Source organism: Chiloscyllium punctatum, chromosome 1 (assembly GCF_047496795.1).
Source record: "Chiloscyllium punctatum isolate Juve2018m chromosome 1, sChiPun1.3, whole genome shotgun sequence".
NCBI classification, from domain to species: domain Eukaryota; kingdom Metazoa; phylum Chordata; class Chondrichthyes; order Orectolobiformes; family Hemiscylliidae; genus Chiloscyllium; species Chiloscyllium punctatum.
The window spans coordinates 99,029,108-99,053,933 of NC_092739.1; the positions used below are offsets into that span (position 1 = coordinate 99,029,108).

The following is a 24,826-nucleotide window of genomic DNA, read 5'->3' on the forward strand; positions in this document are numbered from 1 at the left end:
AGGGCCTGTTTCCACACTGTAAGTAATCTAATCTAATCTAATCTAATCTAATCTAGTTTAGGATATCTGATCGATATGGATTAGTTAGACCAAAGGGTCTGTTTCCGTGCTGTACATCTCTATGACCCTGAGAGACTGAAGAGGGATATAGACAGATTAAGTAAGTTGGCAAAAACTTGCAGATGGAATATAAGGTGGAGAAATGTGAGGTTATGTACTTTGGCAGACAGAATAGAGGAGCTGAGTATTATTTAAAAAGAAAAACACTGCAGAAACCTATGGATTTTGGAGTCTCCACCTATGAATCTCAAAAAAATGAGCTTTTATTTTCAGTGGGTATTAGGCAGGCAAATGTAATGTTGGCTTTTATTTCAAAAGTAATGACGTATAACATAGTGAGTTTTGCTGAAACTTTACAAAACACTAGTCAGAGGACTGTTAGAATGTTGTAAATGGTTTTGGATCACTTTTATGAAAAGAAAACATAAGGACATTGGAGCCCGTCCAGAGAAGGTTCACAAGGGTGATACCAGGTATGGAGGGATTGTCTTTTGATGAGAGTTTGCATATATTGGGTCTGTACACTTTTAACATAGTGAAGAATGAGAGGTGACCTGATGGAATGATGCAAGATTCTTTGGGAACTTGACAGGGTAGATGTGGAAAGATTGTTTCCCCTGTAGGAGATTCCCAAACTTAGAGGGCATAATCTCGGAATAAGGAGTCATGCCATTATGACATCAATGCAGTGGAACCTCTTCTCTCAGGGGACAGTGAATCTGTGGAATTCTTTACTACAGGGAGCGACTGAGACTGGTTTATTAAGGCTAAGGTAGAAAGAGTTTGAATCAGTGAGGGAATCAAGCAAATGGGGAACAGACAGGAAAGTGGAATTGAAAATTAATGTTAAAGCCCCTGCAATCTCCTCCCTTGTCTCCCACAGTAACCTGGGCTACAACTGCTCTGGACCTGAGGCTTTATCCATGTTCAAACCTGCTGAAACCACCAATACCTCTTTTCACTCATTGCTAAATTGTTCAAGTATATCACAGTTTCCCTCCCTAATTTCTATACCTACGTCATCATTCTCTGTAGTGAATGTAGATGCAAAGTTCTTATTCAAAAACTTAACTATGTCTTCCATCTTTGAAATAAAATCCTTATTCCTGACCAGGAATTGAACCTGGGCCAGGGTTACAAAAGCACCAAATCCTAAACACCAGATCACCAGGAAACTAACCTTGTTTATCTTGTCTGACTGATATCTGTTATAAATACACTTTTTCTTCTTCATTTTACTCTCTACTTCTTTTGTCATCCAGGGAGCTTTAGATTTGTTTGTCTACAATTCTTTTTCATCAGAGTATGCCTTGACTGTTCTTTAGATGGGTCAGTTTTTGTCCAATGTGTGCAGGAGGATTTCCAACAAGGTAGGCCAACAACAGTCAAGACCACATTGGATTTGATACTGGGTAATGAACTAGGCCAGGTGTTAGATTTGGAGGTAGGTGAGCACTTTGGTGATAGGGACCACAATTTGGTTACATTTACTTTAGTAGCGATGAAAAGTATATACTGCAGGGCAAGAGAGATAGCTGTGGGAAAGGCAATTACGATGCAATTAGGCAATATTTACAATGCATGGGATGGGGTAGGAAACTGCAGGGGATGGGCACACTTGAAATGTGGAGCTTGTTCAAGGAACAACTACTGCGTGTCCTCGATAAGTATGTACCTGTCAGGCAGGGAGGAAGTGGTCAAGCGAGGGAGCTGTGGTTTACTAAAGAAGTTCAATCTCTTGTCAAGAGGAAGAGAAGGCTTATGTAAAGATTACACATGATGGCTCAGTTAGGACGCTTGAGAGTTACAAGTTAACCAGGAAGGAGCTAAAGAGAGAGCGAAGAGGAGCCAGGAGGGGACATGAGACTTCTTTGGCAAGTAGGATCAAGGAAAGTCCTTTCTATCGATATGTCAGGAATGACTAGAGTAAGATTATGGCCAGTCAAGGACTGTAGCGGGAAGTTGTGCATGGACTCTGAAGAGATAGAGGAAGCACTTAATCAGTATTCGCACAGGAAAAAGACAATGTTGTCGAGGAGAATACTGAGATACCAGCTATTAGACTATATGGGATTGAGGTTCATAAGGAGGAAGTGTTACCAATTCTGGATAGTGTGAAAATAGATAAGTCCCATGGGCCAGATGGGATTTACCTTAGGATTTTCTGGGAAGCTGAGGAGCAGATTGCAGAGCCTTTGGCTTTGATCTTTATGTCGTAATTGTCGACAGGAATAGTGCCCAAAGACTGGAGGATAGCAAATGTCTTCTTGTTCAAAAAGGAAAGGAGAGACAACCCTGGCTATTATAGACCAGTGAGCTTTACTTTGGTTGTGGGTAAAATTTTGGAAAGGGTTCTCAGAAATAGGATTTATAATCATCTAGAAAGGAATAATTTGATTAGGGATCATCAACATAGTTTTGTGAAGGGTAGGTCATGCCTCACAAGCCTTATTGAGTTCTTTGAGAATGTGACCAAACAGGTGGATGAGGGAAAAGTGGTTGATGTGGTGTATTTCAATTTTAGTAAAGCGTTTGATAAGGTTCCCCACGGTAGGCTATTGCAGAAAATATGGAGGCAGGGGATTGAGGGTGATTTAACAGTTTGGATCAGAAATTGGGTAGTTGTCAGAAGCTAGTGAGTGGTGGTTGATTGGAAATGTTACCAGTGGTGTACTGCAAAGATCTGTTTTGGGGCCACTGCTGGTTGTCATTTTGATAAATGACCTCGATAAGGGCGTAGAAGGATGGGTTAGTAAATTTGTGGAATACACTAAGGTCAGTGTTGCTGTGGACAGTGTGGAAGGATGTTGCAGGTTACAGAGGGACATAGATAAGCTGCAGTGCTGGGCTGAGAGGTGGCAAATGGAGTTTAATGAGGAGAAGTGTGAGGTGATTCACTTTGGAAGGAGTAATAGGAATACAGAGTATACTGGGCTAATGGTAAGATTCTTGATAGTGTAGATGAGCAGATAGATCATGGTGTCCATATGAATAGATCCCTCAATGTTGCCACCCAGGTTGATAGGTTTGTTAAGTAGGTGTATGGTGTGTTAGCTTTTATTGGTAGAGGGATTGAGTTTCAGAGCCATGAGGTCATGTTGCAGCTGCACTTGGAGTACTGTGTACAGTTCTGGTCGCTGCATTATACGAAGGATGTGGAAGCTTTGGAAAAGGTGCAGAGGAGGTTTACTAGGATGTTAAAGGGAAGATCTTATGAGGAAAGGCTGAGGGACTTGTGGCTGTTTACATTAGAGAGAAGGAGGTTGAGAGGTGACTTGATAGAGACATAAAAGCTGATCAGAGGATTAGATAGGGTGGACAGATGGTGATGGCTAGTGTGAGGGGACGTAGCTTTAATTTGAGAGGTGATAGATATAAGACAGACGTCAGAGGTAGTTTCTTTACTCAGAGAGTAGTAAGGGCGTGGAATACCCTGCCTGCAACAGTAGCAGACTCGCCAACTTTAAGGGCGTTTAAATGGTCATTGGATAAACATACGGATGATAATGGAATTGTTTAGGTTAGATGGGCTTCAGATTGGTTTCACACATTGGCGCAACATAGAATATAGAACATTACAGCACAGGGCAGGCCCTTTGGCCCTCGATGTTGCGCCGACCTGTGAAACCAATCTGAAGTCCATCTAACCTAGGCAATACTCCAAGTGTGGCCCCACCAGACCACTGGTGTGCTATGTACTATGGTGTGCACTGTACTGTGCTATAATGTTCTATGTAGTATGTTCTCAAACTATCTTTTCTCTAAAGGTAGCCCATTGTTCAATTATAGTCTTTCCTATTATGCTTTGTTTCCAATTCATTTGTACCCTTTGAGAGAGTTAACTATCCTCTATTAATTATTTATGCTGTTACATTCATAGTCCTTTTTCACAATCTAACCATATTATACAATGATCTCTGTTCCTGAAGTGCTCCACACTGACTTTTGATCTATTTGGTTCACTTAATTCCCAAGAACCAGGTTTAGCAATGCCTCCTTTCTCATTGGACTGGAAGCCTATTACAACAGAAAATTTCCCTGAACACACAGGGTTCTGATTGTACATCAAACCACTCTCTCCAAATTCCCATATAAGGGCTTTTGCCCGAAATGTCGATTTCGCTGCTCCTTGGATGCTGCCTGAACTGCTGTGCTCTTCCAGCACCACTAATCCAGAACAGTAGTAAATAATTCCTATTAAAAAAATTAAAAATACCAGTTTCATCAATTTTACGTCTTCGCTCAATACGTGTAAACCTTTGCACTACTGACTCAGTTCGTTACACTTGGATGATATATTATCATTTACAGCAAGAAGGAACTGGAACAAAATGTGCCTTTCATTACCTCAGGAGTTCCTGAAGTGTTTTGCAGCCAATTCCAAAGACCAGTGCCAAAGCAGTCATCTTCTAATTTATCTGAGGGTCAAAGATGGGTTAAAGATTTACAAAATCCTGGATGGAAGAAAATATATTCAATAAATCACATTCTGATAGCCATCTTTGTGAGCAGCTACATCAAGCTGTGTATAGATTGTTAGTACACAGGTACCAATTGTCACTAATGTGGAGGTTCTACCTGGCCCCAGTGTTGTGAAGGATGAGTCTGACCATGTTTTCAACAAAACACTCCAAGTAGTTGAGCCATTTTGTCCCACCTGCCCCTCGTTCAAACATTTGTACAGAAAACACCTTTGACCACAGTTCACCAGGCAGTGGTTAGGAATTTCCTTCCCACCTGTTTCTCTGTTATGCCAGACTGGAGGATTTGAGCTACATGGAGAGGCAACATAGGCTGGGGCTGTTTTCCCTGGAGTGTCGGAGGCTGAGGGGTGACCTTATAGAGGTTTATAAAATCATGAGGGACATAGATAGGATAAATAGACAAGTTCTTTTCCGTGGAGTGGGGGAGTCCAGAGCTAGAGGGCATAGGTTTAGGGTGAGAGGGGAAGGATTTCAAAGAGACCTAAGGGGCAACTTTTTCACTCAGAGGGTGGTGCGTGTATGGAATGAGCCTCCAGAGAAGGTGGTGAAGGCTGGTACAATTGCAACATTTAAGAGGCATTTGGATGGGTATATGAATAGGAAGAGTTTGGAGGGATATGGGCCAGGTGCTGGGAGGTGGGACTAGATTAGGTTGGGATATCTGGTTGGCATGGGCAAATTGGACCGAAGGGTCTGTTTCTGTGCTATACATCTCTATGACTCTATCTGCAAACTTGGCTATAGAACATTCATTTTTCTTATCCAAGTCCTAAGTCCTATATAGTGGCCCTAGCATTGATCCCTGTGGCTCTCCATTAGTTACAGACAATATAAAGACAGGTGGCGAAGCAAGTAGTTCTGAGGAAGCGGGGAGGCTAGGACAGTGGGCAAGGAAGTGGCAGATAGTTTATAGTATGGAAAAATGTGAGGTTATACATTTTGGTGGGACGAATAGAGGAGTAGATGATTTCCACATGGTGAAAGGCTTTGGAAATCTGCAGCACAACGGGACTTGGGAATTCTTGTTGAGGATTCCCTTAGGTTAACATGCAGGTTCAGTTGGCAGTTAGGAAGATAAATGCAACTTTAGCATTCAGTTTATGAGGACTAGAATGCAAGAGCTGAAATTTACTGCTGAGACTGTCTGGTCAGACCATATTTGGAATACTGTGAGCAGTCTTGGGCCCCGTATTTAAGGAAGGATGTGCTGGCATTGGAGAGGGTCGAGAGAAGGTTTACAGGAATGATCCCAGCGATCAAGGGCTTGTCACATGAGGAGTAGTCAAAGACTCTGGGTCTGTACTCGATGGAATTCAAAAAGATGAGGGGTGGATCTTATTGAATCTTCTAGAATACTAAGAGGCCTGGATAGGATGGACATGGAGAAGGTATTTCCACCAGTAGGAGACACAAGGATCAAAGGACACAGACTCAGAGTGAAGGGATGACTGAGATGAGGAGGAATTTCTTCAGTACAAGGGTGGTGAATCTGTGGAACACATTGCTGCCGAGGGCTATGGAGGCAAATCATTGAGTGCACTTAAGACAAAGACAAGTAATTTCTTGATTGGTAAGGGGATCAAGGGTTACAGGGAGAAGGAAGGAGACTGGAGAAACATATCAATCATGATTGAATGGCGGAGCAGACTCAATGGGACGAATGGTCTAATTCTGTTCATACGCCTTACACAGATTCATTATACAGAAAATTACTCTCTTACCCCATCTCTGTCTTTTATCAGTTAGCCTATCCTCTGTCCATGCTAATAAACTACCTCCAATACCACGGGATTTTATCTTCTAAATAGTTTAAGGTATGGTACCTTATCGAATACCTTCTGAAAATCCAAATATATTTCATCCATTGTTTACCCTTTATCTACCCTGCTTTTTTTACCTCCTCAAAACATTCCCATAAATTTGTCAGGCATGATTCCCCTTCATAAAGCTATGCTTACTCTGCTTGATTATATTTTGTATTTTTAAATGCTCTATTACAATTTCCCAATAACAGGAATTACTTTAACTGCTTTTTGTCACCCTTTTTAAATAAAGGTGTTACATTTGCAGTTTTCCAATGTTTTGAAACCTTTACCAGAATCTAAGGATTCCTTGAAGATCACAACCACTACATGCATTATCTCTGTGCTGTTTCTTTTAATATCTCTAGCCCCATTAATTTTCCTATTTTTTTTGTCCAGTGTAACTTATTGAAATTATTTCCTCACCTCCTTTTATCCCCTTGAATATTTAGTAACTTCGGAATGCTGTTAGGGTCTTCTACTGTGAAGACTAATGCAAATTATTTATTCAACTCCTTTGTCATTTCCTGAGTCCCCATTATTACTTCCCCAGCCTTACTCTCAAAGGGACTTTTGGTCACTTTGGATTCTCTCCTCCTTGATATACTTGTAGTCTTACTCTCAAGGTATATTTTCTCCCTCCCTATAATAAAATGCTTAATTTTATTGCAAGGGGAATGGAATGCAAGAGTAGAATCGCTGTGCTTCAGTTATACAGGGCACTGGTGAGACTGTATCTGGCATCACTACACATACGAAAGGATATTGGCACTGGAAGCAGTTCAGAGGAAGTTTACTAACATAATGCTTCAAATCAACAGATTGTCTTATGAGGAAAGGCTTGACAGGCCCAGTCTGTTTCATCTGGAGTTCAGGATTGTCAGAGGTTAATAATGGAAACATCTAAGATCCTAAGGATACTTGACCAGATGGATGCAGAATGGGTGTTTCCTCTTGTGGGAGAATCAATATAGAACTTGGAGTCATCCTTTAACAATTGGGGTGGGCCATTTAAGACAGAAATGAGGAAGATTTACTTTAAGAGTGTTGAGTATCTTTGAAATTCCCTTCCTCAAAAGGCAATTGATGCAGAATCTGTAAATATTTTTGAAGCAAAAGTAGATAGATTCTTGACTATCAAGCATTGAAAGATTATCAGGGGTGTGCAGAAATGTCGAGCTAAGGTTAAAATCAGAGCGACCATGGTCCTATAGGTTTATAAAATCCAGTGTGTGGAATGAACTTCCAGAGGAAGTGGTAGATATGGGTACAATTACAACATTTAAAAGACATTTGGATAAGTACATGAATAGGAAAGATTTGGAGGAAAATGGGCTTGGAGCAGGCAGGTAGAACGAGTTTAGTTTGGAATTATGTTTCCTCATGGAATGGTTGGACCAAAGGGTCTCTTTCCGTGCTGTATGATTCTATGAATCTATGAAAATACATGGATAGGGTGAATAGCCAAAGTCTTTTTCTCAAAGTCAGGGAGTCCAAAACTAGAGAGCAGTGTTTTAAAGTGAGAGCAGAAAGATTTAAAGAGAGACCTAAAGGGCAACATTTTCATACAAAGGGTGATGCGTGTATGGAATAAGCTGCCAGAGGAAGTGGTGGAAGCTGATACAATAACAACATTTAAAAGGCATCAAGATGGGTACCTGAATAGGAAAGGTTTAGAGGGATATGGGTCAAATGCTGGCAAATGGAACTAGATTAATTTAGGATGTCTGGTTGGAATGGATGAGTTAGATTGAAGGGTCTGTTTCCATGCTGTACAAATATATGACTCTATGGCTTAAAGAATTTGAGAATGTTTCTCTGTCAGAATCTAAAAACAGATCATAGTTTCAAGTGGTTATTTCAAAGGGGAAATGTGTACTGAGGTGCAAAGCTATGAGGAAATATGTTAGAACAAGTTTAACCACATTACACAGATTATTCATGAAGCCAAACTGGAATACACCTTTCAACCTAGCCACTTTGATTTGATTTGATTTAATTTATTGTTATCACGTGAACCTAAGTACAGTGAAAAGCTTTGTTTACGAGTAGTACAGGCAAATCATAGTAAGCAAGGACATGCAGACCATAGAGTGTTTGGACAGAGTGAGGCATACGGGTTATACTGCACAGGAGGTGCACAAAGCAAGATCAACATTATTTGAAGTTCGAGAGCCCGTTCATTAATCTAATAAAGGGAGGGAAGAAGACGTTCTTGAACCCGTTGGTGTGTGTGTTCAAGCTTCTGTCTCTTCTGCCTGAGGAGAGCTGTAGCAGAGCATTACTGAGGTGGAGGGGTGGGTCTTTGAAGTTGTTGGCAGTCTTTCCAAGCAACAGCAAGAGTAAATCCACGGATGGGAAATTGGCTTCAGTGATGGTCTGGACTGGGCGCATAACCTTCTGTAGGTTCTTATGGTCCTGGGCAGAGCAGTTGCCATACCAGGCTGTTATGCACCCACATAGTATGCTTTCAATAGTGCAACTGTAAAAGTTGATGAGGGCCCTTATGGACATACCAAATTTCCTAAGCCTCCTGAGGAAACAAAGACGTGTTGTGCCTGCTTGACCATTGTATCTAAGTTGGAAGTCCAGGAAATGCTGTCAGTTACCGTCACTCCCAGGAACTTAATTGACCTCTCAACCCTCAATCTCCGCTCCATTGATGTAGATGGGGGTGTGTCCTCCTTTGTTTCTGAAGTCTGTGATCAGTTCTTTTGTTTTGTTATGTAAATGTATGATAAAGTATTCATAGTTATGTTATAAAACAAATGAGGTGAAATTCAAATCAAAGTTTCAGATTAGGCTAAACTATTATTGTTCAAGCTATTAAATATGGATGACAATCAAAGGATTAGAGGATGAAAAGGACAACATCTACAAATATAAAAAAAGAACTGCTGATGCTGAAGATCTGGAGCAAATGAAAACAGAAATTGTTGAAGAAACTCAGCAGGTCTGGCGACATCTGTGGAGAGAAAACAGAGTTAACATTGAATCCTCTGACTCTTCTTCAGAACAATATATGACACCACCCTGTCTTGTTATTTCTTCCAAAGTGTATCACTTCATACTTTTCAAGATTAAATTCCATTTGCCACTGTTCTGTCCATATCATCCTGTAACTTAGGATATTCTTCCCCACTGTCAACCACTTGCCCAATCTTGGTGTCATCTGCAAACTTACTTATCATTCCCCTACCACCGCATTTTCTTCTTATATAATTTACATACATCACAAGCAATAAGGGACCCAGTGCTAATCTGTGTTACATCACTGTGTTACACCGGCCTCCAGTCACACAAACAGCCTCTACCACCACCTTCTGTTCCCAACCACTAAGTCAATTTTTGGATTCAACTTGCCAAGGTACCGTGGATCCAATGTGCTTTATATGTAAGGGGCGGAGGCAAGAGAGGAAATTGCTGGGGCCTTTATGTAAACTTTGTATTCTCTTTAGTCATAGGAGAGGTCCCGGAGGACTGGAGAATGGCCAACATTGTTTCTTTGTTTAAGGAGGACAACAGGGAAAAATCAGAAAATTACAGGCCCTGTGAGCCTAACGTCAGTGATAGGGAAATCACAACAGAAGATTCTTAGGGACAGGATTTACCCACATTTGAAAAAATATGGACTTATTAGCGATAGGCAACATGACTGTGTGGGATAGGTCATGTCTCAAAAACTCAATCAAGTTTGAGTCTCAAAAACTCAATCAAACTTGATTGAGTTTTTGAGAAAGTGACACAAATGACTGATGAGGGCAGGGTGGTGAATATTGTCTATATGGGCTTCTGCAAGACCTTCGGCAAGGTTCGTCATGGTAGACTGATACAGAAGGTGAAGTCACCTGGGATCCGCAGTGAACTGGTAAGATGGATGCAGAACTGTTTCCTTTGTCATAAAGACAGACAGTAGCAGCAGAAGGATGTTTTTCTGACTGAAGATTTGTGACCAACGTTGTTATGCAGGGATCAGTGCTGGAACCCTGTTGTTTGTAATATATATAAATAATTGGAAGAGAATTTAGGTAGTCTGTAGATGTTTGTAAATTTGTAGATGACACAAAGATTGGGGGATCTGCAAATGGTGAGGAGGATTGCCAGAGATTACAGCAAATATAGATAGGCTGGAGACTTGGGAAGAGAAACGGCAGATGGAACTTAATGGGGATAACAGCAATAAAATTTACAATACAACATTAGAACAAGGATACAAAATACATTACATGTACAACTTATTTCTAAAACCCAGAATTATCATGTGGTAATAATGAGTAATGGATTGTGGTTGAACATCCCACAGCACACATTGAATAAAAAAAGGCAACCAAGGCAGATCCCACAGGTTTCTTGAGTAATTCTCCCCGATCAAAATTACACGATGGATCATCAAATCTCATTAAATTTCACAGGATACAGTTTGTCACTTTTGCCAATCTGGTCTTGAAACTACTTCTCAAGAGTTGAACAGAATGGCTTGAATGGCCAGTTGGGCTGAATGGCCTATCCCTGTTCTTATGTTACAAAAACACAAGGGGATGCATTTTGGAAGAAGGGACAGATACAGTAAATGGCAGAATGACTAGAAGCATTGACATAGAGGGATCTGGGTGTACAGGTCCACTGTTTCCTGAAAGTGGCAACACAAGTGGATAAGATTAGATTACCTGCAGTATTGAAACAGACCATTCAGCCCAAAAAGTCCACACCAATTCTCCGAACAGCAATCCAAACAGACCCATTCCCCCACCCTATATCTACCCCTGACTAATGCATCTAAGTAACACTATGGGCAATTTAGCATGGCTAATTCACCTAACCTGCACAACTTTGGACTGTGGGAGGAAACCCACGCAGACACGGGGAGAATGTGCAAACTCCACACAGACAGAGGTGGGAAATGAACCCGGGTCCCCGGCGCTGAAACAGCAGTGCTAACCACTGAACCACCGTACCACCCCTCTAGGTGGTCCAGAAGGCTTATGAAGTGCTTGCCTTCATAAAGTGCAAAATTGGTGAGCCATTTTGCAACTGTATAGAACTTTAGTTATGCCACATTTGGAATATTACATGTAGTTCTGGTTGCCATTCTATCAGAAGATTGTGGACGTTTTGCAGAAGATACAGAAAAGGTTTACCAGGATGTTGTATGGTTTGGAGGGTACTAGCTATGGAGGAGAGATTGGATGAACTTGGTTTGTTTTCACTTGAACATCAGAGGCTTAGGGGGTGACCTGATAGAAGTTTACAAATTATGAGAAGGACAGAATGAATAGTTGGGGATTAGAGAGTTTCTCAGGATGTAAATGTCAATGGGACATGGGTTTAAGGTAAAGAGGGATAAGTTCAAAGGGGCTGGGGTACGGGAGTCCAGAACTAGAGGGCATAGGTTTAGGGTGAGAGGGGAAAGATATAAAAGAGATCTAAGGGGCAACTTTTTCCACACAGAGTGTGGTACGTGTATGGAATGAGCTGCCAGAGGAAGTGGTGGTGGCTAGTACAATTGCAACACTTAAAAGGTATCTGGATGGGTACATGAGTTTGGAGGGATATGGGCCGGGTGCTAGCAGGTGGGACTAGATTGGGTTGGGATATCTGGTTGGCATGGTTAAGTTGGACCGAAGGGTCTGTTTCCATGCTGTACATCTCTATGACTCTATGTGAGAGGCAACTTTTTTTTTTAAGCACAGAGCATGGTAAGTGGCTGGAAAGCACTGCCAGAGGAGATGGTAGAAGCAGATACAATAGCAACATTTAAAAGGCATCGTGACAGATATAGGAATAGGCAGGGAATGGCAGGATATGGTTCTTAGTTTAGAAAGGTGTTGTGTTGGCACAGGCTTGCTGGACTGAAGGGCCTGTTCCAATGCTGGACTGTTCTTGCTTCTTTATTGATCTTACCTCACAATTGTTTCTGGAAGTTTCCAGATCACTGGAGTTAAACTGACTGATCTGTAATTGCTGGGCTGAGCAATATTACACCCTTGTTCAAAAGAGGATCTGCTGCAATCCTGAGACACTTCCCATAAATCGTGGGAAGACTGCAAGATTATTACCAATGCCACTGCACAGGTGGCACGATGGCACAGTGGTTAGCACTGCTGCCTCACAGCACCAGAGACCCGGGTTCAAATCCCGCCTCGGGCAACTGTGTGTGGAGTTTGCACATTCTCCCCGTGTCTGCGTAAGTTTCCTCCCACAGTCTAAAGATGTGCAGGATGGTGAATTGGCCATGCTAAATTGCCCGTAGTGTTAGGTGAAGGGGTAAATGTAGGGGAATGGGTCTGGGTGGGTTGCTCTTCGGAGGGTCAGTGTGGACTTGTTGGGCCGAAGGGCCTGTTTCCACACTGTAAGTAATCTAATCTAGTTTCCAGACTCACTTTGTTAATATCCTTGGTTGCACCTAATCCACTACCAGTAACTGTCAACATTAAATATCAAGAGTCTATTCTATACTTTCTCGTCATTTTCAAAATGTTCCTGTGCCTGAGCATCCAGCATTATTGCAATGGCTTGGGAAGCATCTGCTGTGTAGATATAGATAAATGATTATTTTGCATCCAAACACTTTAACAATTCCTATACATAAATCATCCCTACTCCTCCTTTAACCCTCAAAATGTGCAAGTGCCGGTATTGGAATGGGGTGGACAAAGTTAAAAATCTCACATCACCAGGTTATAAGTCCAACAGGTTTATTTGAAAGTATAGGTACAAGCTTTCAGAATGATGCTCCTTCACCAGTGGTGCCCCATCAACAACCTGACGAAGGAGCAGCGACCCGAAAAGGTTGTATTTCCAAATAAACCTGTTTATAATCTGGTGTTGTGTGATTTTTAAACTGTTACCACCTAGTGGTAGATGGTAGTGGTACTTTTGTGCACAGGAACCATTTCAGATTGCCTACAGCAGTTGAATTTTGGAGGTTTGATCACTTCCTTAACCAAAATGGGAATGTGCCCCTTAGTTCTTTATAGCAGAAATGAATTGCTTGTACAGAAGAATATCAAATAGTACAGGGAATGACCGGGACAGTAGACTCATTAGCACATGTGAACAAATGCACCAGAGAATTCAGAGGACAAATAGTCAGTATTTTGATCTTTTAAAATCAATCAAACCTCAGACAGCGTTTCGTGTATTGTTGTTTTCTGTTATCTATGCAGTGAAACAAAGTTTTTTAAAAAAATCACAAACACCAGGTTATAGTCCAACAGGTTTAATTGGAAGCACTAGCTTTCGGAGCACCGCTCCTTCATCAGGTGGTTGTGGAGGACACAATTGTAAGGCACAGAATTTATAGCAAAAGTTTACATAGTGATGTAACTGAAATTATACATTGAAAAATACCTTCATTGTTGAGTCTTTCATCTATTGGAATACCATGATAATTTCACTTCTTTCATGTGTAAATCACAAAATCTTTTTTGAAAAAGTTGCATTCTCAGATTAGCTGTTAACAATGGTGATAGCTAGACAATATATTGAAGGTGTTAGCCCTCTGTGTTTTCTGTCTACACCACGATGTAGAGATTGATTCTAATCTAAATAGTGAGATAATAAGTTTTACATGAATTCATGCAGCCTTTGAGCAAAGTACAATGTAACTCTGCAATTACAAATTCACCCAACAAAAAAATGTGCGCATGTGGGTCTTTGTGTCTGTCTGTGCGTCTGTCTGGGTTGGGGGTTGAGAGTGTGAGACAGTGTGTGCGTGGAGTGAGTGTAGAGTGTCTTAAGTCTGTGAGGGGGTGCATGTGTGGGAGTGTGTGCATGTCTGGGGTGGGGAGTTGTGAGTGTCTGAGAAAGAGTGTGTGTGTGTGTGCATGAGTGTAGAGTGGTCTATATCTGAGAGGATGCCTGAGAGAGTGTGGGAGTGAGAGTATAAAGGGGGTGTGTGTGCACATGCATGTGTGTGCATAGTGCAATGGTGATCACCTGTAATGTGACATGAACCCAAGGTCCTGGTTGAGGCCCTCCCTCCAGGACATTCGACCTCAGACCTTCAGGTGACCATCCTCCAAGGTGGACTTCAGGACAGGTAGCAGCGAAAAGTGGCCGAGCAGAGGCCGATAGCTAAGTTCAGTACCCATAGGGAGGGCCTCAACTAGGACCTCATGGCATAGACAGAACACAGGGGGCTTACACCTTCAATGTATTGTCTAGCTAACATCAATTGTTACAGCTAAACTAAGAATGCAACTTTTAAGAAAAGATTTTGTAATTTATACATGAAAGTGAAACTATCATGGTATTTAAACAGATGAAAGACTCAATAAATAATCAAGGTATTTTTCAATGTATAATTTCAGTTACATCACACTGTAAATTTTTGCTGTAAATTCTGTGCCTTACAATTGTGTCCTCCACAACCACCTGATGAAGGAGTGGTGCTCCAAAAGCTAGTGCTTCCAATTAAACCTGTTGGACTATAGTCTGGTGTTGTGTGATTTTTAACTTTGTACACCCCAGTCCAACACCGGCACCTCCAAATCATGTAGTGAAACTTTTATCTCCGTACTGCGTCCTGTTTCTCAGTGTCCAGAGTTGAAAAATGTGGTGCTGGGAAAAACACAGCAGGCCAGGCAGCATCCGAGGAGCAGGAGAACCGACGTTTCGGTCATAAGCCCTTTTTCATAAGCCCTTCATTCCTGAAGAAGGGCTTATGCCCGAAACGTCGATTCTCCTGCTCCTCGGATGCTGCCTGGCCTGCTGTGTTTTTCCCAGCACCACATTTTTCAACTCTGGTCTCCAGCATCTGCAGTCCTCACTTTCTCATAGTGTCCAGCAAAGATTCAATCGGACATAAGATTTAAGAGATAAATTCTTTTGAAACGTCATGACATATACGCTGTGTGTTTGCTCAATACTTTCTTCCTTAACCACAATGGCAATCCTCTCCAAGACCCAACTCAAAAAACTGTATCAAACATTGCTGCACCAATAATTACATCACTGCACAGCAAAAATAAAGCGACATAATATTCAAACGCTGCTTAAATTGTTGTTTCCCCTCACGGTAAGTGCACTAGTTCTGTTAAGCACAGACAGCAACTCACACACTTTCGAATTTTACCACTTTCCAGTCCCTGAACGTGAATCTCACTAACTTCACGCTAGCTTCCAACTAAACTTCCGGGGTTATTGAATAACAGCCTCACGTCTGCGATCAGATGATCACCTTACGCAGAAAGGGAGTGGCTTTTAGGGGTTAATTTTAACATTTCACCCACTAGGGGATAAAGTTCAGTTGAGGAAATAAGTGTAGGCTTCGTAAATACAGAGTGAGAGAGACGGCGAACTTTTACATTTTCTCATCCATTGAAGTTAAGAAATGTCAGACAAACTGTTCTTATAACAAATAAGATATAAAATATACACATAGAAGATAAAAGTGCTTTGGACTCGGAAGCTGAGAGTCTCCGTTCTGTAAATGGATTATCTGGTATGTTTGTGTGTTTCTGCTTCCTTCTAGATGCGTGCCGACAGCACAAGCAGATTTCACTTATGGTTGTGTTTGGTGGTTGTAGTTGTATAACTTGTCTGATCGTTTGGCTGTTGTAAATTGCAGCAATTTGAATGTCAGAAATGAATGAATGAATGAGAATGTACTTGCTGTAACAGGTCAATTTCAGTTACTCATCTCATTTACCAACTCATTAGGAATTGTAATTGCGGCGGTATTTTGCTAGTTTTATTGTAACGAGCTTTCTAACGATTCGGATCTGACCTTGGCTGAATTTTCATGAGAACCGCAGCTTCAGTCCAGTATTATAAGACACGGCTGAGTGATCTGAATTGCTACCTTTAGTGTTTCATGTTGGTAACCTTAACCTACTTACACTTGAAACTGGCACAAAACGCTCCACATTTAGAATTTGCAACAAGTGTACTCCACTACAGATACTTCAATGTTATGCCCTTCAAATTAAAAAAAAGATTGATTTGTCACAGCAGTTTTGTGTACGATCGTTACTCCTGCAATGATTTTTTTCTAAAGATTTTGACAATGGAGTTTGAAATCTGTTCCGGTTCTTGTGGGCATAAATCCACAAAGAATACAACTTTAAGATTGTTACTTGGTATATCCTTTATATATTTGCACGAGGTAGTTAAATATAGTCGAAAATATACAGACTGTTGATCTTTAAACATTTGGTAACAGAATAATCATTTTGCTCTTGTTGTTTTGAACGTGTGATATGAGTTAAACAGTTTATTGATTGGCTGTGCTGAGTTAACAATACAGGTTTCAGGAAATCATAAGTAAACAGGATTCCAACACAATAAGTCTTTCAAATTTTATTGCTTTAGCTAAAATGTGAAAGGGAACAGAAGGGTGGTGTTTCTCCTGTAATTGTTTTTATTTGTTTTTTTAAGATGACAAAATTGTTTTCTGAGTTAGCATCTTAATAACTTTTTCAATTATTCCAAAAAAGTAAATATGGACACAAAATTATTATGGGTTAAAGGACGATGATACCTTGTTAGCAAATGTTATAACACACTTTAACCAGTATGGCATTTTGGGCATTTCAGTATCTGGTGATTAAAATTCTCCGACAAGTAGTAAGAATTTATTGAATATCAAGAAGAAATTCTAGGTTAAATGATGCAATTATACAGCCAGACAGAGATTATCTTGAAGTCTGTGTATCAACTTTGTTTCCAGAACTGCAGTATCAGAAACCAATCTCAAATTTGCCGCATTTGGAAAATGTTGTAGCTTACAACATATGCAACCATTTCGATATTTCTTAAAATAGAACAAAAAATGAAAACTTTGGAGAAAAATATAAAAATAGTCTTGGCAACCTCTTTGTCTTTGTAGGCTTTTATTAGTACAAGTGAAAGTCAGTTCATGAGTTTTGCCACTGTCTCACATGAGGACATCCTGAACAGTCATAGAGATGTACAGCAAGGAAACAGACACTTCGGTCCAATTCGTCCATGATGACCAGATACCCTGAATTAATCTAGCCTCATTTGCCACCATTTCACTGATAATTGTCTAAACCATTTCTACTTGCATACCCATCCATTTACTTTTTAAATTTGTAATTGTACCAGCCTCCACCACTTCCTCTGGCAGCTAATTCCATACATGCTCCGTACCCTGTGTGAAAAATGTTGCCCCTTAGGTCCCATTTAAATCTTGCCCCCCTCATGCTATGCCCGCTAATTTTGGACTCCTTACCCTGGGAAAAAGACCTTGTCTATTTACCCGATCCATGCCCCTCATGATTTTAGAAACCTCAATAAGGTCACCCCTCAGCTTCCGATGCTTCAGGGAAAATAACCCCAGCCTGTTCAGCCTCTTTATAAAGCTCAAATCCTCCAACCCTGGCAACATCCTTGTAAATATTTTCTGAATCCTTTCAAGTTTAACTTTCCTATAGCAGACAGACCAGAACTGAACTCAGTATTTTAAAAGTGGCCTAACCAATGTACTGTGAAGCTGCAACATGACATCCCATACTCTGTGTCCTGACCAATAAAGGTAAGGATGCCAAACACCTCCTGTTTACTTGTGACTCCACTTTTGAGGACCTATGAAACTGTTCTCCAAGGTCCCCTTTTTTTCAGTAACTCTCCCCAGGATCCTACCATTAAGTGTATAAGTCCTGCCCTGACGTGTCCTATCAAAATGCAACATTTCACATTTATCTAAATTAAACTGCATCTGCTACTCCTTGGCCCATCAGCCCATCTGATCAAGGTCCCATGTTACTTTGAGGTAACCTTTTTCACTGCCCATTATATTACCAATTTTGGTGTCATCTGCAAACTTACTAACCATACATCCCATATTCACATCCAAATCATTTACATAAGTAATGAAAAGCAGTGAACCCAGCACTGATTCTTTCGGAACATTGCTGGTCATAAGCCTCCAGTCCAAACGACAACCCTCCGCCACCACTCTTTCTCTTCTAATGTCAAGCCAATTTTGTTTCCAAATAGCTAGCTCTGCCTGGTGATGCCACCTTGCTATCCAGTCTGTCATGTAGAACATTCTCAAAAACCTTGCTGAAGTCTAGATTGACAGCATCCACTGCTCTGCCTTCATCAATCATCTTTGTCACTTCTTCAAAAGACTCAATAAAATTAGTGAGCCTCAAATGCCCATACATAGAGCAATGTTGACTGTACCTAATCAGTCCTTGCCTTTCCAAATACACGTAAATCCTGTCCCTTCAACAACCTAAACACCACTGACATCAGCCTCACTGGTCTATAGTTCCCTGGCTTTTTCTTCACTTTCTTACTAGTGACACCATGTTAACCACCCTCCAGTCATCTGGTAGCTCATCTGTGGCTATCAATGATACAAATATCTTAGCAAAAGGGCCCAGCAATCACTTCCCTAGCTTTCCACAAAGTTCTGGGATATACTTGATCAAGGATTTATCCACCTTTATGTGTTTCATGATATTCAACACCACCTCCTCTGTAATATGGACACTTTTCAAAATATCACTATTTAGTTCTTCAACTTTCGTGTTCTTCTCCACAGTAAATACTGACTTGAAATAGCCATTTAGTATTTCCCCCATCTCCTATGGTTCTACACATAGTTGGCCTTGTTGAACTTTAAGAGGCCCTATTCTCTCCCTAGTTGCTCTTTTGTCCTTAATGTATTTGTAGAATCTGTTTGGATTCTCCTCAACCCTATTTGCCAAAGCTATCTCATGTCCCCTTTCTGTCCTGATTTCCCTCTTAAGTATACTCCTACTGCCCTTTATATGCCTTGAGGGACTCACTTGATCCCAGCTGTCTGTCCCTGACATAAGAGTCCTTCTTGATCACAGCCTCAATTTCTCGTCTTACAGCATTCCCTATACCTACGAGCTTTGCCCTTCACAATGACAGGAACATGTTGTTTCTGGACTCGCATTTCATTTTTGATGGCTTCCCACCTTTCAACCGTCCCTTTACTTGCAAGAAGCCTCTCCCAAACAACTTTTGAAAGTTCTTGTCTAAAACTGTCGAAGTTGGCTTTATTCCAATTTGGAAGTTTAACTTTTAGATCAGGTCTTTGCTTTTCCATAAGTATTTTAAAACTAATAGAATCAGGGTCACTCGTACCAAAATGCTTTCCCACAGACACCTCAGTCACTTGTCCTGCCTTATTTTCCAAGAGAAGGTCATGTTTTGCTCCTTTGCTAGTAAGTACATCCACATACTGAATAAGAAAGTGTCCTTGTACACACTTAAATTCCTCTCCATCCAAACACTTAATAGTATGGCAGTCCCAGTCTGTGTTTGGAAAATTAATATCCCCTATCATTATAATGCTATTGTTCTTCCAGATATCTGAGATCTCCTTACAAATTTCTTTTTTGATTTCCCATTGACCACTGGGGGGCCTATGCCACAATCCCAATAAGGAGATCCTGCTACATTAGCCGAGGCATTGCTATTAAAAATAAATCTGTGATTTGTGACACAGTGGTAGTGTCCAGAAACAAAAACAGAAATTGTTGGAAAAGCTTAGCAGTTTTGGCATCATCTGAGGAGAGAAATCAGTTAATGTTTTGGGTCCAGTATTCCTTCCTCGGAACAGTGTACGTAAAGCCTGGGTTCGAGTCCCATCTGCTTCAGAGATATCTGATAACATGTTTGAACAGGTTAATTAAAATTATCTAAATGCTTTGGAAGCATATCTCTCTTTTCAACAATTGATTTCTATTTTAAAAACATTGTGTATATAAGAAAATTGTTTTCATCCTTGTCAATCATAAAGATAGTGCAGAATTGTGTAATGGAAGAAAATTCTGCATAGACAATATTGAGATTACCTTTGGAAAGGAAAGTGAGGCAACATCACACTTTGTTTTGGGGGGGGGGAAGCGCAGAAGATGTTATCCGCTACTATAAGCCTATTTTGTTTTGACAATAAGTTACTGATATTGGAGTTAAGTTTTACTTTCCAGAAAATATGTCATTTATAATCCTATATGTCATAGCTGACTACAGAGTCTTTCAATGGTCTGATGTTTTGGATATTGGCATTCATTTTTTCCCCTCTATTTTCCTTCAGTTTTTGGTGGCATTCTAAAGGTAATGATTCTTTGAATTAACTGAACTGGTTATTTGTTATTAGCACAGTGGGACCCTTCATTTTTGGATAAAGTTGCAATCATTTTGTGTATTCCATATCAGAATTTATTCTGAAAGCTTGGTTTTAACACTAAAAATTGGCTTTAGCAAAGGTTCAATTTGCATACTTTTATATTGGGGACACTGGAGTGGACTCAAGTCATAGCGTTTTACAGCACAGAAATGAACCCTTTAGTCCAAATCATTCATGCTAACCAGATATCCTGAATTAATGTCGTCTCATTTGCCACCATTTCACCCATATCCCTCTCACCCTTCCCATTTGTATCACCATCCAGATGCCTTTTAAGTGCTGCAATTGTACCAGCCTCAACCACTTTCTTTGGCAGTTCATTCCATATGTGCACTATACCCTGTGTGGAAAAAGTTGCCCCTTAGGCCCCTTTTAAATCTTTCCCCTCTCAACTTAAACCTATGCCCTCCCGTTTTGGACTCAGATTTTTACTATACCCTATCCATACCCATCATGATTTTATAAACTTCTATAAGGTCACCCCTCAGTCTCTGATGCTCCAGGGAAAATAGCCCCAGTCTATTCAGCCTCTCCCTATTGCTCAAACCCTCCTACCCTGGAAATATCCTTTTCTGAACCTTTGCAAATTTCACAACATTCTTCTAATAGGAGGGAGACCAGAATTGCACACACAATTCCAAAAGTGGCCTAACCAATGTCCTGTATAGCCACAACATGACCTCCCAACTCCTGTACTTAGTGCACTGACCAATAAAGGCAGGCATACTAAACACCTTCTTCACTATCCTGCATACTTGTGACATCATTTTCAAGGAACTGTGAACCTGCACTCCAAGGTTTTTTTGTTCGGCAACACTCCCCAGGACCTCACCATTAATTGTACAGTGAATTGAATTGGCTGAAGATTGGCATCTATGAATGATCGTGATCCTCTTTTGGTTGGTTAATCAGCCACGACCTTTTATGACTGTATATGGCCATTTTCTGAATATTCAAAAACAAAACTGAAAATTGTTGTAAAAACTCAGCAGGTCTGGCAGCATCTGTGGAGAGAAAGCAGAAGTAAAATTTCAGTCAGTCATAGAGATGTACGGCACGGAAACAGACACTTCGGTCCAACTTGCCCATGCCGACCAGATATCTTAACCTAACCTAGTCCCATTTGTCAGCACTTGGCCCAGATCCTTCTAAACCCTTCCTATTTGTATACCCATCCAGGTGCCTTTTAAATGCTGGAATTGTATCAGCCTCCACCACTTCCTCTGACAGCTTATTCCAGCACTACCCTCTGTGTGAAAAAGTTGTCTTATGTCCCTGTTAGATCTATCCCCTCACACCCTAAACCTATGCCCTCTAGTTCTGGACTCCCCCACCCCAGGGAAAAGACTTTGTCTATTTACCCTATCCATACCCCTCATAATTTTGTAAACCTCTATAAGGTCACCCCTCAGCCTCCGACACTCCAAGGAAAACAGCCCCCAGTCTGTTCAGACTCTCCATATAGCTCAAATTCTCCAACCCTGGCAACATCCTTGTAATTCTTTTCTGAACTCTTTCAATTTTTAAATAGGGAAGAGACCAGAATTGTATGCAATATTCCAAAAGTCGCCTAACCAATGTCCTGTACAGCCGTAACATGACCTCCCAATTCTTATACTCCAGTGATTCTTCAAAACTGATTACAGCTAGGGAAAATTTGGTAAATATGCTAAAGACTGCATTGGAGGGAGAGTGGATGAAAAATATGATAACTGGAAATGGAGCTCTGAGAGAGAGATTAAATTGTGCAGATAAGGGAATAGGTAAAGGTCAGCCTGGGAGAATGAGCAGCTGCGAATGGAGACCATTAGTGGCTGACAATGCGCTGTTTATGCTCGCAGCCTATGTGATGGCAAGGCCTTCACTGAGTGCAGCTGCAAACGGCTCAACGTCTCCTCCATATGCAGGATCAACATAAGTGAACCTCCTCTGGTGTTTTTTTGTCCTTTATATAAATGTGGATGTAAATATAAGAGGTGTCGTTAGTACGCTTGCAGATGACACCAAAAAAGATATAGTGGAGTGCGAAAAAGATTACCTCCGAATACGATGGCACCTTGGTCAGATGGGTCAAGGAATGGCAGATGGAATTTAATTTGGATAAATGTGAGGTGCTGCCTTTTGGAAAGGCAAATCAGGACAGGACTTGCACACTTAATGGTAGGATCCTGGGGAGTGTTGCTGAACAAAGACACCTCAATAGGGGTCTTTAATATTTTCTTCTAAAAATTATGAAATGTCCCACCATCTACTGTCCTCTGGGGTAGTGATTGGACAAGTCTGGAATGAGGTGAGGACACCGTTTTCTACCTCTTTGGACTGTGTGTGATAGAAGAGATGGAGATTCAGATAGATTATATTAATAGGAACTGGGAAGGGCAGAATTGGGTTGTGTTGTGTTGGATAGTGCAATGGCTCAGGGGGCGGGGCCGTACATCCTGAGGCCCCGCCCTCCGGTCTGGGGGCCGCAGCCGCCGGTTTTTCCGAGAGGCGGTACCTGTATCCCGGGATATGGGCCAGTGTTTGGAGTTGTCGGCCGCTGTGTGTCGGATCGGCATTTATTCGGTAGGACCTCCCGGTTGATTTGGATGTATTTGAGATCGGGTCAGGCAGAGAAGCTCAGATTAGAGCCGTGCGTCCCCAGGGTAGGCCTTGAACCCAGCGGCCGCGAGGCAGCAGCTTCACTGAACCCAGTCCCCCAGCCCCCCCAGCCCCCCAGGCCCCCGACCCCCCGTCCCCCAGCCCCCCCCCCGTCCCCCAGCCCCCCCCCCCCCCCCCCCGTCCCCCAGCCCCCCCCCCCCCCCCCCCGTCCCCCAGCCCCCCCCCCCCCCCGACCCCCAGCTGTGTTCACTACAGGGACCTTCCTTCAGCTCTGCATCTCCCCGCGTCGCTCCACTCGCTGTATCCTCCCTCTCCTCTTCCCATCTCCCATCCACTCTCCTCCCCTCTCCCCTACCCCCTGGCCCCTCCCCTCACACCTCACCACCCCTCCCCACTCCCCTCACGCCCCCCTCCCCTCGACCCTCCTATCCCCTCAGCGCCCCCCATCCCCCTCACCCCCACGTACCCCCTCGCCTCCCCCGTGCCCCCTGGACCCCCACCCCCCTCGTCCCTCGCCCCCCCCTCCCCTGTCCCCTCCCCGTCCCCTCCCCTCCTTCCCATATCCCCTCGCCCCCGTACTCCCTCGCCCCACTCGCTCGCCTCCCCCTCCTCTATCCCCTCACCTCCTCCTCCCCGTCCCCTCCTTCCCCATCCCCCACACCCCCCCACTCCCTCGCCCCCCCCCACTCCCTCGCCGCCCCCCTCCCCGCCCCCTCACGCCCCCGTCACCTACCCCTCACACCCTCCCCTCGTGCCATTGCCCCCTCCCCTCACTCCATCACCCCCCTATTCCTCCCCTCCCCTCGCCCCATTGCCCCCTCCCCTCACACCATTGCGCCTCCCCTCGCCCCATTGCCCCTCCCCACCAATCGCCTCCGCACCCTCGCCCCATTGCCCCCCCTCCCCTCGCCCCATTGCCCCCCCTCCCTTCGCCCCATTGCTCCCCCTCCCCTCGCCCCATTGCCCCCCTCCCCTCGCCCCATTGCCCACTCCCTTCGTGCCATCACGCCTCCTCCTTTCGTGCCATTACCCCCCCCGCTCGTGCCATCACCCCCCCCCCGCCCTCGCGCCATCACCACCCTCCCATCGCCCCCCCTCGCACTGTTCCCCTCTCGCTTGTCCCATCATTCGCCCCACACTCCCATTGCCCCCTCCATCGGCCCCCCATCGCCCAACCTCTCCCATCGCGCGCCGCTCTCGTTGCCCCCCCCCCCCCCACGTGGACCCATCCCCAACATCGCCCCCCCCAACATCGCCCCCCCAACATCGCCCCCCCCAACATCGCCCCCCCCCCAACATCGCCCCCCCAACATCGCCCCCCCCAACATCGCCCCCCCCAACATCGCCCCCCCCAACATCGCCCCCCCCAACATCGCCCCCCCCAACATCGCCCCCCCCCAACATCGCCCCCCCCAACATCGCCCCCCCAACATCGCCCCCCCCAACATCGCCCCCCCCAACATCGCCCCCCCCAACATCGCCCCCCCCAACATCGCCCCCCCCAACATCGCCCCCCCCAACATCGCCCCCCCCAACATCGCCCCCCCCAACATCGCCCCCCCCAACATCGCCCCCCCCAACATCGCCCCCCCCAACATCGCCCCCCCCCAACATCGCCCCCCCCCCACATCGCCCCCCCCCACATCGCCCCCCCCACAACGCCCCCCCCCACAACGCCCCCCCCACAACGCCCCCCCCCACAACGCCCCCCCCCACAACGCCCCCCCCCCACATCGCCCCCC

The 24,826-nt window shown here is 43.4% G+C and overlaps 1 protein-coding gene across 2 annotated transcripts in view; it reads left to right on the forward strand.

The window, feature by feature from the left end:
• Positions 1-15,596: 15,596 nt before the first annotated feature.
• The window catches only part of LOC140477681 (ADP-ribosylation factor-like protein 15), a 291,815-nt gene continuing 282,585 nt past the window's right edge, over positions 15,597-24,826 (forward strand). The window contains exon 1 of one of the 2 annotated variants that reach the window (XM_072571623.1): positions 15,597-15,791. In XM_072571623.1, the coding sequence (XP_072427724.1) occupies positions 15,780-15,791 (12 nt within the window). In that variant the 5' untranslated portion in view covers positions 15,597-15,779. Of the gene's footprint in view, positions 15,792-22,926; positions 23,049-24,826 lie in introns of those variants that run through there. The other variant, XM_072571621.1, reaches the window with a different exon arrangement.